At 43.5% G+C, this 19,275-nt stretch overlaps 1 protein-coding gene across 1 annotated transcript in view; it reads left to right on the top strand.

The window, feature by feature from the left end:
- Nucleotides 1-455: 455 nt before the first annotated feature.
- Nucleotides 456-19,275, top strand: part of LOC146057715 (retinol dehydrogenase 16-like) — a 30,364-nt gene continuing 11,544 nt past the window's right edge. The window contains exons 1-4 of the mRNA XM_083169308.1: nucleotides 456-607; nucleotides 5,082-5,407; nucleotides 9,076-9,334; nucleotides 11,186-11,349. Coding sequence (XP_083025434.1) covers nucleotides 5,092-5,407; nucleotides 9,076-9,334; nucleotides 11,186-11,349 — 739 coding nt within the window. The 5' untranslated portion in view covers nucleotides 456-607; nucleotides 5,082-5,091. The remainder of the gene's footprint in view (nucleotides 608-5,081; nucleotides 5,408-9,075; nucleotides 9,335-11,185; nucleotides 11,350-19,275) is intronic.

The raw sequence follows: 19,275 nt of genomic DNA, 5'->3' as shown, positions 1-19,275 counted from the left end.
TGAACGGCTTTCTCGGTGATGATGCGGGAGCGCGCAGCAGCGCTCATTGCTGGGGCATACACACTGAGCGGCTTTGAGCTGAAAGCCGCTCAAACAGGCTTTTTTGAGCGGCTTTCAGCTCAAAGTTGCCCAGTGTGTATGGGCCTTTATATGTGAGAATATGAACCTTAAAGACATGTCTGCATAAATTTGAACAAACCACTTAACTCTATCAAATCCAATGACCGCATGTGCAGTAGTATTCCCTTTTATATAGTTATAGTTAATCCTTAGAATAGCAAAGGTAACTCTGTATTGTTTTTGTAATTATCTGTTTTACTTTTAACAGATAGTATCAGAGAACTTTGAACTAGCACTGGCTTTACAGCTGTTCTCCTGCAAGGTTTCTACACTGACATTGGTTTATTATGAACTGAAGCTGGTGTATTGCCAGTACATTGCCTATGTGTGTATTTCTCTCCTGTTCTTTTTAAGTTATAAAGTCCAGTGCTCATAAACACAGCCAATACCAGATGTCCTTTTGTGTGTAGTATATTCCCTGCTTGCTGGAAGTACTGTATGTACTGTAGCGTCATATCCATTCCTTCCTGTGATTGTCTATTGAGAGGTATAGTAACAATCATCTAATCTTTCTCTGTATTTCTTTCTTAAACTTTTTTCATAGTGTGTGTGTGTGTGTATTGTTTGGTGCATAAACTAAATCTAGATCAGTTGCTGTGCTCTTTGTTTTGTGATGCTTTTAGAACATTATCAGTGACTACAACAGCTACGTATTTAATGCTCTTAGCACATTTTTAGCTTTTAACACTAAAGCTGTGTACACAAGCTTCGTCTTGCTTTAGAATCAATGTAAAGGGGCATAAACACATAGAGATCTGTGCTAAGCAATTTTTCTGGTGTCAAGATCTTCCATGGAGAGCACATACACACGCAGAGATTTGTGCTAAGCAATGTTGCTTAAGCAAAAAAAGGCTGGGTAGTTGTTCAGAATGAGAGATTGTGATCAGTATCTCTCATTCTGTACACACAGACAGATATGCAGTCATTTGCTAAGCAATTTGACTAGATTGTGACTGCATGCACTGACTTAGTTAGCATACACACAGAGAGATCTGTGCTTACTTTCTAAGCAATCTAGTCAGATTGCTTAGAAAATAGCACAAATTTGCTCCGTGTATACACCCCTTTAGATTCGATTTTCTATTAGATATATTATTAGATCTTCCCATTCAATTTAGCATTAGATCTGTACTTTTGCATTAGATATCGATTTCGATATCAAATTCGATTTACATTCATGGTACAGTGTACACATTCGATTTACTGGATCGAATTCGATATTTCCTTGGCTGCACAGTAGATTTTTCGGTACTTGTTTCCTAGCATGGCCACAATCTTTGGGATCGTGTACCTTTAAGTTAAGGTACACGATCCCCACGATGGACCCGATTTCCTTTGAAATCAGGTCCATTTTGCCGGCAAAGGAAAAATCGGGGGCATCGCGTCGGTCGGGACCATTAACATTGGTCCCGACGCGACCGACGCGATGCCCCCGATTTTGCCATAGGCTTCAATGTTAAAATATTTTTAACATTGAAATCGGGAGCATCGCGTCGGTCTTGTGCCATTATAATGGCACAAGATGAGATGGACTTGATTAAGTCCATCTCACATAGGAAAAAAATTGAAAAATGTGAAATGGGCCAATATGACCCATTTCACATATATATATATATATATGGCCCCGCCGTCACCCCACTATAGACGCCAACCTGAAGCGTGGCGAGCGCAGCGAGCCCGCGAGGGGCGGCGGTGCGCGTTCTCCGACCTTTTCATTCCCCTACTATCCACGTCGGCATGGAGTGTAGAATATATAGTGTGGCGAGCGGACGCGTATACCTGTGAAGTTATACGCGTCCCCTCGCGGGGCTCGCTACGCTCGACACGCTTTGGGTTTAGTGGCTCGCTACGCTCGCCACGCTTTGGGCTCAGTGGCTCGCTGCGCTCGCCACACTATATATTCTCAACTCCACGCCGACGTGGATAGTAGGGGAATGAAAAGGTCGGAGGACGCGCCCCGCTGCCCCTCGCGGGCTCGCTGCGCTCGCCACGCTTCGGGTTGGCGTCCATCGTGGGGTGGGGTTCACGGGGTTAAATTTGGGGGTCTAGGGAATATTTTACATTGAATCCAATGTAAAATCGGGTCCCAGGGACCCTATTCACATTTGATTCAATTAAAAAATCGGGTCGGTCGCGTCGATCGCATCGCATTCGACCAAATCGCATGCGATGCGATCGACGCGATTTTTCCGACACGACCACCCCGATGGAAATCGGTGTGGCCGTGCTAGGAAACAAGTACCAATTTTTCTTTTCGATTTTGAGAAAACGGGAGCGCGCATCGAATCGAATGCAGATCGAAAGTGTCCTAAAATCCATTTGATGTGGATTCGATTTTGCATCTATAAGCAAAATCGAAACAAAAACAGGGAAAAATCGAAGCATGTGTACACAGCATTAGGGTGAGATTTAATAGGATGAGAGATTCAGAAAGTGAGAGATTTGGTAAGAAATCTCCAGTTTTTTAAAGCGGCAAGCATTAACACTGCAAAGCCAGTTTGATTTGGAAGTGTAAATGATTGCCGCTTTAAATAAACTGAAGATTTCTCACCAAATCTCTCACTTTCTGAATCTCTCATCCTATTAAATCTCACCCATACTGTATTTGGTCTGAGCCCTTTTACCTTGTTACAAATTAATTTGGAAATTAACTTTTATGTATTTATTTAGTCTTTCAGTAATGTTGTTATATTTTTATGTACCTTTTTTAGTAATCATTTCAACCAGTGGCGTCACTAGGCTGGTGCGGGGGGTGCGGCCCGCACCGGGTGTGACAGTTAGTGAGGTGACACCCAGTGCTGCAGGTTAGGCTGTACGGGGGGTGCCGGTACCCTGTACCGCTATATCAAAGTCCCCCGAATCGTATTGTGCATGCGCGCATACGTAAGCGGTGGGGGGCGTGGCCTGTACAGGTCCGCCGCCCCCAGCCGCAGCAGATTCCCTATGGAGGGGAGGGTACACAATACATTCATGGTACAGACCACGCCCCCTTCTGATAGGCCACACCCCCAATTTTTCGGCTCGCCTCCGACGCGCACAAGCATCCACTCTCCATCTTCCAGAAAGTTGGCGGGGGGGAGGGGTGACACCATGAGTTCCTACACCGGGTGACACCAACCCTAGTGACGCCACTGATTTCAACAACTATTCTTAACAACCATTCCAAACAAGGGGCCTTCATGGACTAACAGAGATTATTTTGTTCAGTGACCCACAAAATATTTAAAACAACTTTTTTACAATTAAATTGTTAAGCCAGCAAAATATTAGAAAATGTAAAAAATAATGAAATTGTGTAAAGCAAAATGATGGTCCGGATATGAGATAGTGACACACATGGGCAGTGTCCATATCTGTTATTTATTGTCCACAATCTCTTTATTATGTTTAGAGAGGTTGCTATAGCTGTCAGTTAGTGTGGTAGCAAGCATATGGGAGAGAATTCATCGGTCGTGTGTGTGTGATATATATATATATATACACACACACACACACAGTGCCAGATTAAGCCTTTGGGGGGCCTGGAGCACTTTAGACAGGGGGCCCCCTTGCACTTGTCATTACTGGCCACAAACTGCATTAGAGAATATTACACTGCCAACACACAGAGTAAAGGCAGTATAAACTGGGTAACTGCAGGGGGGAGATATATACACCACATTAAAATCCTGTGTTTATCCCTGTAGGAGTCCTCACTGGCTCAGTGCTGCCTCTGATTAAAAACCCTCCCATGACTAGACTGCTGCTGTTGTCCTCCATGGGCCTGAGAAGCATGTAATGAGCTCCAGCAATCAGAGCTCAGCACAAACCTCTCAGCCTCTGCCTTCTTGTATAAGGTGTCATGGGACTTAGTCAACTCCCAGTAATGCACTGCACACTTGTACAGTCAGTGTGCCTTGTCACCTGATGCTCAACACAATTAATCATTGCCACATTGGCAGATAGGTGAAGATGCAGCACTACCCCACTCCCATGCACAAAACTTTTAGCTAAAAAAAAAACATGCCAATCACAGGGGGGCCCTAGCTAGAGGGGGGCCCAGGGGTACTGACCCCCCTTTCCCCCCCCCCCCCCTTTAATCCAGCCATGTACACACTGCATAAACTTTAAGTAAAGGTATTTTATTACCTGTGCCAATGAATACAAAGTTTATGTCGGATCTACAAAACAGAGGTACCAGTGCAGGGCACTTGTGTGAGTTCCTGCCATAACGAACTTTGGAGGGTGATCCAATCACACATTTAGGAATTAAAGCTTGCTAGATACAATTTGGCCACCATATGACTTAGTGCTAAATATATTATTTAAATTTTTTCACATTTTTATGGTGCCAATGTCGACATCTGAGAGTGTGGAACACCCAAATTACTGTACTCTGTCACCTCACTTCATGCGCCGTGCTTTGGGTCCTTTTATCATTTCCAATCGGAAATCCACATGGATGTTAAAGTATGAAAAATATCAAAATATAAAAAAAATGTGAAAAACCCATGTCAATCTTCTCACTTGTCAAACATTGCTACTGTATGTTGACATATTGCCTGTGTAGACATTTTGGCCATGTCCACTATATATGTTGGCCTATTGACTGTTGACCTAGACATTGTCTGTCAGCCATCCAGATGGTCCTCATTTATGACGGCCATGGTGTTGCCGCATGGTCATTGCTCCCCCCACCATCGCTCCCTTCCCCGCCGGCGCCGCCAATATCGGTGTCGGTGGGGAGTCGACTAGTGTGTAGCGGGCTTTACTATCAAAGCTCTAGTTCAAAGGTTCCCATCTCATGGTCCTCGAGGTGTTGAGGATGGCCATACTGAGCACAGGTGGCTTAATTACTAAAACCTGGACTATTAATGTGCCTTGAGGACTGACGTTGGGAACATTGCTTTAGTTATCACAAGATATGAATAATATTTGATACTTTAAAAAAAAAATCTTTTTTTCCCGACTTTGCATTACAGGGTACCTGTCATGTGGGTTGTTCTTCTTCTTGTGCTCTTAACAGTGATCTACCTGTTCAGGTGGAACCGAAGCAAACAGATTTTACCAAATCTCATAGAAAAATACGTGCTGATCACAGGATGTGACTCTGGTTTTGGAAAGCTAGCAGCTAAGCAATTGGACAGGCGTGGTTTGCATGTTCTTGCAGCATGTCTGACACAGAGTGGTGCTGAAACCCTGAAGAAGGAGACCTCTAACAGGCTGAAGACTGTGATCCTTGATGTTACGGACAGCCAGAGTGTAAGCTCTGCAGCAAAATGGGTTGATGGTATTGTAGGTGATAAAGGTCAGAGTTGATTTGATTCCATAAGTTGTACACAATAAAAATGTAACTACCGGTAATCTGCATTATCAGAGGCGTACCTAGATATTTGTAGGCCCCATAGTTTGTAAGGGCCCCCTATTTAGCATCTGAGGGTTATATATATATATGTAAAACATATTACTTACACTGGTGAACAAGCCCACACACAGGCGAAACGCGCGTCCAGCAGGGTGGACTGACGGCCACTGAGGAGACCCCTATGCTATATAGCACTGAAAACTCACATTAAGGATGGATAAGTACTTGGGAAGTTGGGATTAAATGTATGGACAATTGTGTCAGTTACCTTTCCGTTGTACTTAAAGGGAACACTGCCCTTCATTTCCCTTATCCATATCCTTGTGCTTACACTGTTGCACGTGAATTACCTAAATGAAATACATTGTTCTGTTACTTTTATTGAGACCCTTAAAATTAGAACTGTATCTATGATAGAGAATTGGAAACAGTTGCCATTTATAAATGCATATGTTTAAAGAGAATTGAGGATTTGCTTATACATGTGTACTTTAGAAAGACTTATATTATTATAGGCTAGTGTATCCTATAACCGAATTGTGGCAACACAGTGTATCGGTGTCTGTTATCTGCAATTGATGAGTCTATGTGCAGTTGTGAGCCCGGATATTGTGACATAATTGTACGTTTGGAATAATATACTTACTACGGCTCATATAATTCTTTGATACCTGTCATTGTCACAGAATTTCTCTATTTTTCCTATTAAGGGACTCTCATTGCGGCCTGCCAGTGAGTGACCTCCTGCGCTGGTTCTCCAACAGGGGTGATCCATAGGTTAGGCCCCAAAAGCAGATCCTGGTATCTTTCTTCAATTGCCCCACCCATTAGTGGCCCCTTAACCTGTACACCGCTTAACCCGTTCACTGCCAATAGGCACACGGGCAAGCAAGGAACAGGTGGGTCCCTAAGGGAGCAAACTATCCCCACTATTTCTCTTCACTATACAGTACTCAATAAATTATGCAGTATATGTAACAGAAACAGGGTTTTCTGTCAGTGGCCTAAACCATCTAATAGTTACATCATCGCCATTGTTTTAATACTTTGTTTTATGAATTTCTTTCACGATAATATATTTTGGTGCACATAGCACATGTATCACTGAGCATATAAAAAAAACAAAAAAATCAGAAAAATTCAGCATGAACTTTCAACTACCCCTGTGGTTCTATGAAACACAGCATATGGATAAACTGACCTATTAACAAGCTGATACAAATATTCATTTTTTCATTTTTCATTTTTCATTATCAGCTTTACTTTATTCAGTTACCTTATTCACACCTCAAATTTACTCACAATTTGATATATTTGAATCTTGTGTATAGAGTGGCAGCATATGGCCTAGGTGATACCCTCCAGATATTCTGGGAGCTATTGAGCCAATTTAGGCCAGCATATTCAGACATATTTCAACTTACCACATGAAAATACATCCTCTAAAAATTACACACACTTGGTTCTCTCTCTTCTACGTTCTATTTCAGTGTCCCCCCATAGACCCATTAGTCCAAGGTTCCACCCCATATATTGCTGTTCGGTCTCTTGTAGTACCCCCCCCCCCCCCCCTCACTCTATCAGTACATGTATAACTAATCTTTTTTGATTAATACTAAAAGCAGTGCCCCCAAAAAAAGAGTTATCTTTTTTTCTTCCCACAAACATATTACTTAGACAGAAATGATGGGCCCCCTGCAGCTCTGGGCCCCATAGCAGCTGCACTCCTTGCATCTATGGTAGTTACGCCCTTGTGCATTATAAATAATTTGCCTTTGGCAGAACAGGGAATTGGATTTCAGCATCAGCTGTGGAGCCACGTGATTTTAGTCCTGTAACAAGATTTGTACCACCGCCTAGGCCACAGGGTCTGAAGGCAGCAAAGTCTCAACCCCAATTTACAGATGGAGCCTCTCTCGTTCAGTGCTGGCACTCACCAGCACCTCCCCTCTGGCGAGCGCTGGCGGAGAGGTACTCCATTAAAACTGGTCCCAGTGTTCGACGGCGGGGCAGCGCCATCCAGCCCATCTCTGCTTCAAGGAGACAGGCAGGGTTAGGGGGGGGGGGGGGTCAGGGCGGCACAGGGGAACGACGGCGGGGACCCAGGGCAAGCTCCATTGCCACGGGGTGCGTGAGCCCCCTGCGGGAGCCGGCGGCTGGTTGGGGCTGGCAAAAATATCGCCAGCCCTTGCAAAGATGAAGCTGGCTTCATCGGTATATATATATATATATAGGTGTTGCGGCCCGGCACTCTCCTTAAAAAATCAACTGCCCCGGTGCCCTTCCTGGAGGGATGCAATACTGGAAAGAAAAGGCTGGTACTCCGAGGACTTTGTGAAAAAAGCTTTAGTGCAAGGTTTAAACAACCAACGTTTCGGGGCTGCGCCTCTTTGTCAAGGTGTAGGTGAGAACGTTCTCACCTAGACTTGACAAAGGGGCGCAGCCCCGAAACGTTGGTTGTTTAAACCTTGCACTAAAGCTTTTTTCACAAAGTCCTCGGAGTGCCAGCCTTTTCTTTCCAGTACATATATATATATATATATATATATATATATAAGTAGACAGTTCCAATGAAGATCATTAGAGAGGGCACTCACCACTAGTTGCAAATAAAATCTGTGTTTAATTGACAGAAGTCAGCATAAGTTTGTCGACGTTTCAACCCCGGAGGGCCGTTTTCAAGACAGAGTCAGCACTGAGATGTGTCATCAAAGAAAGTCAGGCAGTGCCCTCTCTAATGATCTTCATTGGAACTGTCTACTTATATCTGAAATTGCGATTTCTTGGGGAGCACCCCCTGCTGATTTCTTCTGGATGGGAGTGCGGATCCCACAACCAATATATATATATATATATATATATATATATATATATATATATATATACCTACACACACATACAAAACATACAGTATGGGCTCTAATTCAGGTTGGATCGGCAAGCAGCGAACATTGCTGTTTACCGAGCGCCTGAGACACCACCCGGCCAAATACAGCCCCTCCACCGAATCCCCACGGTACCATGCGGGGGGATGTGTACAAGAACACATTCCCTCCCAAGCCTCCGCTAGCAGGGGAAATCATTCAATGGTCACGACCATCGAATGATCTCTCCTGTTTTCGCAAATAAAAGTCAGTCTCAACTGACTTATTTTTGAGTGCTAGGACGAAGACGCGGCAGGACATCAGCGGCCCACCCCTGGCAGGCATCAGCCTGCCCAAGTACCCATGGGAATGCCCAGGGTTTTCTGGGGAATGCCAATAAAACACTGGGCATTCCCATGGGTGGGCCCCGTTTTCACCCTCTGCCCTCTCTCCCCACAGCGAATGGTCCGGCAAGTGTGTAACTCACCAAAAGCGTTCGCTGTTGTGGTTTCCATATGTGAAGAAATGCGCATGTACAAACCCCGACCATGGGGGCTGAGGCCGAATTCGGATCACTACGGGCGATCCTGAATCAGCCCCATGGTAACGATGTATGTATCAATAACGTATGAGTCATTTTATTTCTTGGTTACATACTGTATTGCGTATATAACACGTAGAATGAGAGCTGGTGAAATGTAATACAAGACATGCATTCTGTTTTCATTCCTCTATGTTTGTCTGCAGGTCTGTGGGGTGTGGTGAACAATGCTGGCGTCTCTGTCCCAACTGCCCCTAATGAATGGCTGAACAAGGAGGATTTTTCAAAAATCATAAATGTTAACCTATTGGGCGTTATTGATGTCACCCTTAAGATGTTGCCTCTGATCCAGAGAGCCCGGGGACGTATAGTAAATGTAGCAAGCATTGCTGGCAGAATAACTATCTGTGGTGGAGGATACTGCATTTCCAAATATGGGGTGGAATCGTTCTCTGATAGTCTCCGGTAAGCAATATGTACCTGTCCTATATTCAGACTATACTTTGTGGTCTTCATATCTGTTCATCCTCAAGATGGCCATAAAGTGATTTAGCATATAATAAAAAATAGGGTAGAAATTGTTTTAAGTGTAGATCCCCCCCCTCCCTAGTAGCAAATGACTAGACAGCACATTTGTTCAATCTTCGGCTGTTGCCACATACAGTACTGACGTCAAATGCGGATGAGAATTGGTAATGTTTATTCAGAGTGGAGTTGCACACACACACATGCTGGGGACTAGGGCCCTTATTCAGATTTACACTCCCCCGTCACAACTTTGCTCGGAGACCGTATTTGTGCCTACTGTGCATGTGTACCGTACACATGGTACGCATGTGCAAGGGTTGGCCACCGCGCTCGCACGGGACGCAGCGAACACAAATTCCGCTCTGAGTATGGTCGGCCAGAGTGGGCTTTATGTGGGCGTATTGAAGGGCGTGGTTACAAAAGTGGGCAAAACTGGGCAGCAGCATGGGTGGTGTCCAAAAGTGCTGGACGGTGGCCTCACTCCACTGAGAGAGCGTTCGGACTGCTACGCCTCACAAACATTCGGCAAAAAAAATGGGTATTATGCCTCGCAGCCCAGCCAGCTCTGCATTCGCTCGGATAATCTGCACTCCACCATAGCGAAAATACTTTCACTGTATGCAATACTAACCCATGCAATGCTCAATTTTCTCTCATTAAACAATTAAGCAACTGCAAGCCACACACACCTTAACCCAGGCATGTCCAAACTATGGCCCTCCAGCTCTTGTGAAACTACATATTCCAGCATGCTTTGCAACCATTTTAGCATTCCCTAATAGCAAAACTGTGGCATGGCATGATGGGACTTGTAGTTTCACAACAGCTGGAGGGCCATAGTTTGGACATGCTTGCCTTAACCACACATTTCCTAATCAATTTTACACACTTGTTGGCATTGTTAGCTGTTAATGTTTTAATTGTTTTGGTGTCCAAATACAGCAACATTCATAACTGCTAATGATGTTCCAGTTCTAAATCTACAACCTGTTTGGACGGATGTACGTTCAGACGACCGCCGGTCCGCTCTCTCAGCCAAAGAAACGGATAAGCCCGGTAGCGTACGTGCATTGGCACGTCACTCCCCTTTTTGTGTCGTTCTGAACGCACGCCACCGTTGGCCATGTAGGCGTAGCTTCGCTCCCCATGTGCGATTCGTTCACTTGGATACATGCGAATGTGTATCCGTACGAGTCAACCAGAATAACCCCCTAGGTCAGAGAAGTTTGGTTGTTACTTTGCACAGCTAACCTCTAAATGGATTGGTAGAATTGTTTGAGTGTGTTTATCAACATGCAAAAGACTGGCCTCGACAAAGGTCAACACAAGCAAACAGTCCACCTGAAAAGTTTGACATGAGTTTTATAAATTTGGGGGCTCAATGCTGGCACCTGAGCATGTGAACCCCAATCAGTGTGACCGTGACTAAGATCAACACAAGGAAAAGGTTCGACATATGAAAAGTGTCTCACTGCGAATACAGGCTTCTGCACAGCTTTATCTGCTCCTAGGTAGTGAAATTAATTCTAATTTTAACTTTTTTGGTCTGAGAAAACCTAATTTCCTGTTTTATCACAGTTTACCTTGTGACGTGTGTCTTGTCTGACCACTCAAACTGGTGGATTTCAGCTCGCCATCCCTGAGGTGTGCAAGCTGAAATGCCAGAACTGGCAGCAGCACATGCCCAAATGCTCTGATGTAATGTTTACCTTATATAGGAAATATATATTTTTATAAGTAAGTTGTAGTAATGAGCACATTAACATATATCTTTACTGGATTTTATAGCCGTGAGTTGGCCCGCTTTGGTGTGAAGGTCTGCATCATAGAACCAGGCTTCTTCAAAACGCACGTGACAGACGCCAAACTACTGAAGGAGAGCGCAAGAAATGCCTGGACACGACTCCCAGAGGAAACCCGCAGGAACTATGGACTACAATATTATGAGAAGTGTGAGTGTATTCAAAATCTAGTTCACTTTAGTGTCTGAAATGACGAAGCTTTAGCTATTTTGTTACAGAAAATACAAGTATTCGGATTAATGGCATTTTGAGGTTAAGAACTTTTATGCCATTTTATTTGTCATTATAGAGTCCTTTTTAGTGTGTAAAATACACACACACTCAATTTATTGGTAAAACATAGGTGCTGCAAAAGGGGGGCAAGGGGGTGAATTGCCCTACCCCCAAAAAATTTGAGGCACCAGAAAGGCTGACAAAATGTGGTAAGTGAAGAATGCGTTACCTAATCCAGTAGTCACCATCCCCACTCTGCTGGCCTTGGTTATGGTAAAGTGGATCGACTAGATCCACAATCACATGGTCGACCACTAATGGTCACACAATTTTGTTCTCCCTCTATGTCAATTGGGATTGTAAAGTACGAACAAGTTGTTTAAAGCAAAAAAAATCCTGAAAAACTTGTGTCAACCTTGTCACGGTCAACCAAGTTCCTGTCAATCTTTTGCTTGCGTCAGTCTTACTGTTAATCGAGGCGCTTTCGGCTATGTTTAGGCATCTAAGTAGTCGCGTTCAACCATCTGTGATCAACCAACTGTCACAAACCTGACTTGGTTTACATTTGTTTTCTGATTTCCAATGTTACCAGGCTTGTCTGTGTCCATGATACAGCTGCTCTGCATTCCTCTTTGAGTAATCACCTGTGAGGCTCCCTGTCTTCAGCACTGGTCAAATGATCCAGGAGTATTCAAGTAATCCCACTTCCTGGTTGTGACCTAATTGCTGCACTGGTCAGTAGCCAATCCCCAGCTACCTAGGGGGATATAAGGACTCACTTGAGAACAGCACAGGGTCTTGAACAACTTTGATTTCTTTGTGTATCCAGTCCTCAGCGTTCCAAGGCTCCAGGTTCCTATCCAGAGTCCCTGTGGTTTTCTGTGCAATCTGCTGCTGCTACCTGCTGTTACCAAAGCTCCCTGGCTCTCTCCACCTGCCAGGTTACCTTCCTCGCTGTTACCATCTCCAACTCCCAAGGGAAGAGGATAGAGCACTCCAGCATCTCCCAGCAGAGTTTGCTACTGGTCTTAAAGGGCCATCACCATCTACGACTCCCTAGTCGAGACAGGCGCCAACTCTAAACCTCACTCATCATTCTCCTGAGAATTTCCCTTAAACTGACTCCAAGGCTCTTGAGTACCTGCTACAGGGAACCTCATCCTGTTGGTCCAGGTCGATTCTGCAACCATCCCCAGCTCCCTGGCTGAAGAATACACTATCAGTTCCCTGACTGACAGTGTCCTCCATTGGCTCCCAGGCCAACGTAACCTCCTGGCTCCTAAGCCAGATGGACTCTCCAGCGGCTCTCAGGCCATCAACTGCCTATGTTGGCTCCCAGGCTATCAATTGCCGTGTCGGCGCCCAGGTCAACACCCCTTTGGCTTTCAGGCCGTCTACAGTCCATGTTGACTCCCAGGTCGTCAACACCCCTTTGGCTTCCAGGCCGTCTACAGTCTGTATTGACTCCCAGGTCATCAACACTCCTCCGGCTCCAAGGCCATCAAGACTCCGTGTCATCTCTCCGGCCTCCCAGGCCAATGCAGACCAGGTTCCAAGTTCCTCAGTTCCAAGCTCACTTCCACTAGTCACCATCCATCTCCTGTGGCCAGTTAGCTGTGGGGAACTCAGGTCAGAGGGCCGCGACCTCACCACCGAATGCAGCGGAGTCCAAAACTCCTTGCGGGGGTCCCTGGTGTAAACAGTCGGTGGTGTTAGACTCCGCGCCTCTGACCAGAGTCTCATCAACTCCCCCACCTACCTGTGCTCACAGTGACAGTTATCTTATATGTCCTTGCTTCTAACCCTCAGTTCTCAGTTCCAGTTCCCAGCGTCCACCACTGGCCCACTGCTGCCACAGCCGGGAACACCAGAGACCCGAGTCCTGACACCACGTGTTTGTCGATGTAGACATTGTTGATCCATTGCCTGGATATGCTGGCTTCTTGCTACTTAGCAATTATTTCTGAAGCTAGCTATTAGTCACACTGCTGCCTCCAGACAAGGGTGTGGTGTGGTAAGAGCCACCAGCACTGACTGGGAGTTGGATGAAAAAATGTAAAAATAAAGATCAGACCACTGTGGCTGCCAATAAGAGAGCTGCAGCTGGAGAAAGGGGCCTGTGTCGGTGGCACATTAATGAGACAAAAGAGGACTCCCTTCTCCAATCACATCATCTAACACTGGCTCTTCCCGGTTGCCAATGCCTTGCTTCCTTCACAAGCAGTCCTCCTAATCTTGGTGCTGGGACCCATGAATCTGACATCATCGCAAGAAAGTCTAGGCTTGATGATCCTGACTCATATTACATTTACCCCACCTGCAGTGTACATGGTTTTGTCCATTAGAGATAAAAGTTACTTTGTGATCCAGTCTGAATTAGGCATTAGGAAAGGGAAGATGAAAAGATTTAGGGAAGATTTACTATGGATATGACACACTGTGAAGGAAACACAAACTATTCCCATAAATATACCAATATACTGTAGTTTAGGCTCAATTACATTATGGGCCTACTTCAGACCTGATAGCAGGACAAATTTGTTCTCAAAATGGGCAAAACCATGCTTGACTGCAAGTGGGGCAGATGTACAGATGTAGCGGGATTCATCTTTGCAGGGGATGGCGATGGCGTCGCCATCGCCATCCCCTGCCCCGCCGCCATCTGTATGCCGGAAAGGGACGCGCGTGCACGAGGTGCGTGCGCGTCCCCTTCCGACGGTGCTGCCCTCGGTAGCACCGGGCGACCGCACCCCCCCACAGTGGCCAGAGGTCCCCTCCAGCCCCCTCGAGCGGGAGGCGAACAGTATTGCGTCCGCCTCGCCGCCCCGCCGCCCGGATACTGAGACGCGCGTGCGTGGGGGACGCACGCGCCTCTCAGTCAGATAGAGGCGCCGTGTTGCTGGCGGATTGCTAGCAGCATGCTGCTGGCGGATCACCAGCAACAATAAGGCCCGATACATCTGTATCATGAGCAGAAAGAGTTAGATTTGGGTGGGCTGTGTCCAAATCTCTTTTTTATATTCTTTATTCAATTTTGTTTATAAAAAGACATTACATAGACAACAATACTCAAAACATACATATACATGTACACAATAAACTCACATTTAAACAATATACAGTTACAGGTCCTTATTTTACAATATATATCCTCCTACTGATGTTTGTTCTTATCTCATTTCTTTATTTTCCGCTATTCCCTCGCTACCTAATGTTCCTATTTGCTTTATTGGGCAACAGTCCATACAGCTTTTCACTGATGATTCAGCTTTTGTCATCATACGTGTCGTCTTGTATTACAGTGCTTTTTTCCATAGTGTTTTTTTTTTTTTTATTATTAAATGTATATTCATATGTGCTGCTTGTTATTAGATTATATATATTTAGTGATTTTAGGGTCATTTTTTTTTTTTCCCCCAGTTATACACATTTTCAATTTATGTAATTTGTGCTGGATTCTTTCATAACATTTTTGTGAATTAATGCATTATTTTCTTTTATTTCTTTCTATTTATATAATTTGTGTCTAATAATTTTTTTTTATGCAATTCTTGTGGGTCAGTGCGTTCTTTATTTATTTAATTCTGTCCTCTTCCCTATCCCCCTCCCCCCCCCCCCCCCCCGCTTTTCTTTCTCTAATATTTGTGCTAAATGGACTGTTGCCCTTCGTTCAACCATTCTTCCTCCTCTTCATTTATTTTATATAAGCGAGTATTACACCATCTATCCCATTTTCCGTGAAACTTAACTAGCATATTTTTTGTATAGTACTGTACATATGTTTCTCATGTCTGATCAAATCTTTCACAAGTGCTCTCCATTTAGTTATTTCTGGTTGGTTTGCCGCACACCATGTGCGTGCTATGATCACCTTTGCTAGAGTGATCAGGCTGAGAATATACTGATATAATTGTGTTTCGTTATTTCCCCCCAGATCCAACCCAAATAAGCATGCCCTAGGACCAAACTGTACAATATTAGGGACGGTTAGACTGACATCGTTCCACACCTCCTCCCAGAATGTTTGTACTCAGGGGCATGCCCATACTAGATGCCAGAACCCTGCTCCCTCCTCCATACATTTTGGGCATTTAGTATTGTCCCTTATACCAGCTTTATGCAGTATTAACGGGGTCCGATATACCCTATGAAGGACAAAAAAGTGTACCTGCTGATATCTAATACAGGGCGTTGCATATCTTATTGAACACAATATGTTTCTCCAATTTTCAATTGACAATTGACCAATATCCAATTCCCATTTATTTTTTAACTGATCTAGTAGTTCAGGGTATTGGTTTGTGTTAATATTAGTATATAATTTTGATACTTGCCCCCTTCTATTCATAGTTTGTAGCATTCTTTTGATAGGGGATATAGAGATCTCCAACCTATATCCACCAAATTGTTTATTTATGGCGTGTCTCAGCTGAAAATATCTATATAACTGATTGTTTGGTATATCAAATTCATTACTTATTTGACTGAATGATTTAAATTGGCCCTCCTCCTATAGATGTCGTATCTCCTCTATACTTTTTTTTTGCCATATATTGTCTATTGATAATTTTTCCAGTTCATTATATTTCTTATTGAACCAGATTGGGCATTGAGCATCTATTCCCGTCCAATCCCAGATGTCATGTGCCTGTCTCCAAACTAATGCTAGTTGTCGAAACATTGGGTTAATCCCACTCAAGGAGTATCCTGCTAGCAAAAAAAGTACTGGGGATTCCCATTGGCCCATCTGTTTTTTAAAAAGGGCATGGGTTGTTCGATCTAATTTATTATTAACCCATTCTTGTGCATATGCCAGTTGCGAGGCCATATAGTAGTTCCTAAGGTTCGGGAGAGCTAAGCCTCCTTTTTCTTTTGGTTTATACAAAGTTTTTATTGCCACCCGTGCTTGTTTATCTTTCCAAATAAAGGAAAGTATTGTTTTCTCTATACACGTGAATACTGCTTTGGGAATATATGCAGGTGAATTTTGGCAGACATAGAAAATATTTCGGCTGCACTGCCATCTTAAAAAGATTGATGCGTCCTGTGACGGTAATTGGAAGTTTTTTCCATAAATGTATTTTCCCCTTGAACCAGGTTGTAATTGGTTCCACGTTTAACTCAATAAACTTGTGCATGTTTGGGGTTATCCAGATACCCAGGTATTTGAATTCAAGGGTCCATTTTAATTGATGCCAGCCACATTGCCCCTCGGGTATCTTCCCTGAAATTGGGAGCATACTGGATTTATCCCAATTGATCCGTAATCCTGATATGTTCCCAAAACCATTCACTAGATTTAACATAGTTTGGAGAGGTTTCCCTGAATCTTGCAGAAAAATTAACATGTCATCCGCATAAAGTGCTATAACATCTACCTCTTTACCTATTGGGATTCCTTTAATATCAGGATCTGAACGTATTTTACATGCCAGTGGCTCAATTGCCATGGCAAATAAAGCAGGGGATAATGGACACCCCTGCCGGGTTCCTCTCTCTAGTTCAAGGGGTTCTGAAATATATCTGTTCACTGATACTCTTGCATGTGGTGAGGCATATAATATCTGGATCCATTTAATAAATCGGGGCCCAAAGCCTAGCTTCTGCAGTACAGTCCATAAGTAATCCCAATTCACAGTATCGAAGGCCTTGGCCGCGTCCAGGGACACGACCAGGGCCTCCGATTCCTGGTTCCGATCCGCCTGTAGATGACAAAACAGGCGTCTCAGATTTTGGGTTGTTGTTCTGCCGGGCATAAATCCAGCCTGGTCTGTATGCACTATGGATTCAATTACATTATTCAGTCTTACTGCTATCATTTTGGCCAAGATTTTTACATCCGTGTTCAGTAGAGAAATGGGTCTATATGAATCCGGAGAGAGGGGGTCCTTTTCCTTCTTTAATATCAAGATAATTACTGCTTCCAGCATCGTGGGAGGGAGGGAGCCCAAGTCTAGAAGTGAATTTAATAAGTCTGTTAAATAGGGCACAAAAAAGTCACCATATTTTTTATATACTTCTGTGGGTATTCCATCCCTCCCAGGTGCCTTTGCAGAAGGAAGAGAGGAAATAGCCGCTGCTACTTCTTCTTTGGTGTATGGATTTTCCAGCTTATTTGCATCTTCTATTGTTAAAGACGGCATTGAGATGAGCTTCAGATATTCCTGTAATTCCATTTGCGTACTTTTCTCTCCGAACCCATATAGATTAGCATAATACTGGCAAAATGCCTCTGCTATATCTTTACCTGTATAGCATATCTTGCCCTGTTGGTTTTTAATGCTGGGGATTGTATTAGAGTTGTCTCCATTTTTTGGAAAAAAAGCCAGTTGACTGCCTCCCATTTCAGATTGATAGGACTGACGATGCCTGCTAAATTGTATCTTCCTTTTAGATTTATTAAACAGGTATTCTACCCATTCCTCTCTTGCGTTTGTCATCTCTATCTTAATACTGGGGAACCTGGAAGTGATATATTCTTCTTCTAGCTGATGTAATTTATTTTCTAACTCACTCTCCCTCCTTCTGCTGTTTATTTTAACTTCTGCTACTTTCTTTATAAAGGTTCCTCTTAGTACTGCTTTTAGGGCATTGTGTCGAATTTCCAAGTTTTGATACATCTTGTTGTCCTCTAGGTAATTTTTCCATTCTGACTGCATTTCATTGTCTTTATCTATTATCTCTAACCAATAGGGATTTAATTTCCATACTGTTTTGCCACGGTCCTGATTAAGATCAATGCTTAGGTATATCGGAGAATGGTCCAAAATTCCTTTCGGCAGATGTTCTACGTCGATAATTGCCGAAGCGAGTGAGGGAGATATCAAAAATAGGTCTATTCTGGAGAAAGTATTGTGCGTAGGAGAATAACATGAAAACTCAAGGGTCTCTGGGTTCCTAGCCCTCCAGATGTCCATTAGGACCATTTCTTGTGTCAATTTAGAGAATGCGGTTAATTGGGTTCTATCTGGGAGTTTCATTTGATTCCTATTTGCTTTCCATCTGTCATATTCATTACACATTACGTTATTGTAGTCCCCCATGCATATTACTGGTATTTCTGGGGATCCTGCCATAAAAGTCATTGCCTTCCGCATTACCTCATTATTATATGGGGGGGATGTACATCGCTAATATATATAAGGGTTTATAATTTCTAACACTTTTAAAAAAAACAAATCTTCCATAAGGGTCAACATTGCTAGACTCTATTTGACATTTTATAGACTTTTTTAAATGTTAAATGTAGAGTGGAATACTGAGCCCACCCATGGTTTTTTCAATGTCTTTGTTTTTTCCCCACATAAATGCGTCTCTAAAAGGCAGACGATATCGGCTTTATATTTCCTGAGCTGGGACATCACCAAGGATCTTTTTATTTTATTATTAAGTCCCCGGACATTCCAGCTCAGGAAACCTATCCCTTTCAGCTGATCAGTCATATTCCTCCCTCTGTATGATCCAACCAGAATATTCCATATTCATTACATTGTTCCCTAAATATTATACACATGGCTGAACTTATAGTGATTATATATTACTTTGTTTCATATTGATTGCATTCTGCAATAAACAAGCTATTTCTTTCTGTTGACCTGTTTTACATATACATTGTTCATTGAATATATTATACACATGGCTAGGGATATAACTTTGTTTCATATCGATTACATTCTGCATTGAGTGAACTATTTCTTTCTGTTGACCTGTTTTACATATAGACACACTAACAAACATATATAATACATAAAACACACCCCCCCTCCCTAACCCACCCTGTATAACCTCATCCCTTAAGGTATACCTCGCTCCCATTGTAATGTACATAGCTAAACTATTTTTCCCACCGTGGGTAAAGGAACC

Source organism: Crinia signifera, chromosome 2 (assembly GCF_055691185.1).
Source record: "Crinia signifera chromosome 2, ASM5569118v1, whole genome shotgun sequence".
Lineage (NCBI taxonomy): Eukaryota > Metazoa > Chordata > Amphibia > Anura > Myobatrachidae > Crinia > Crinia signifera.
Note: the sequence above shows the minus strand (reverse complement) of the source record. Positions and strands in the feature narration are given on the sequence as shown.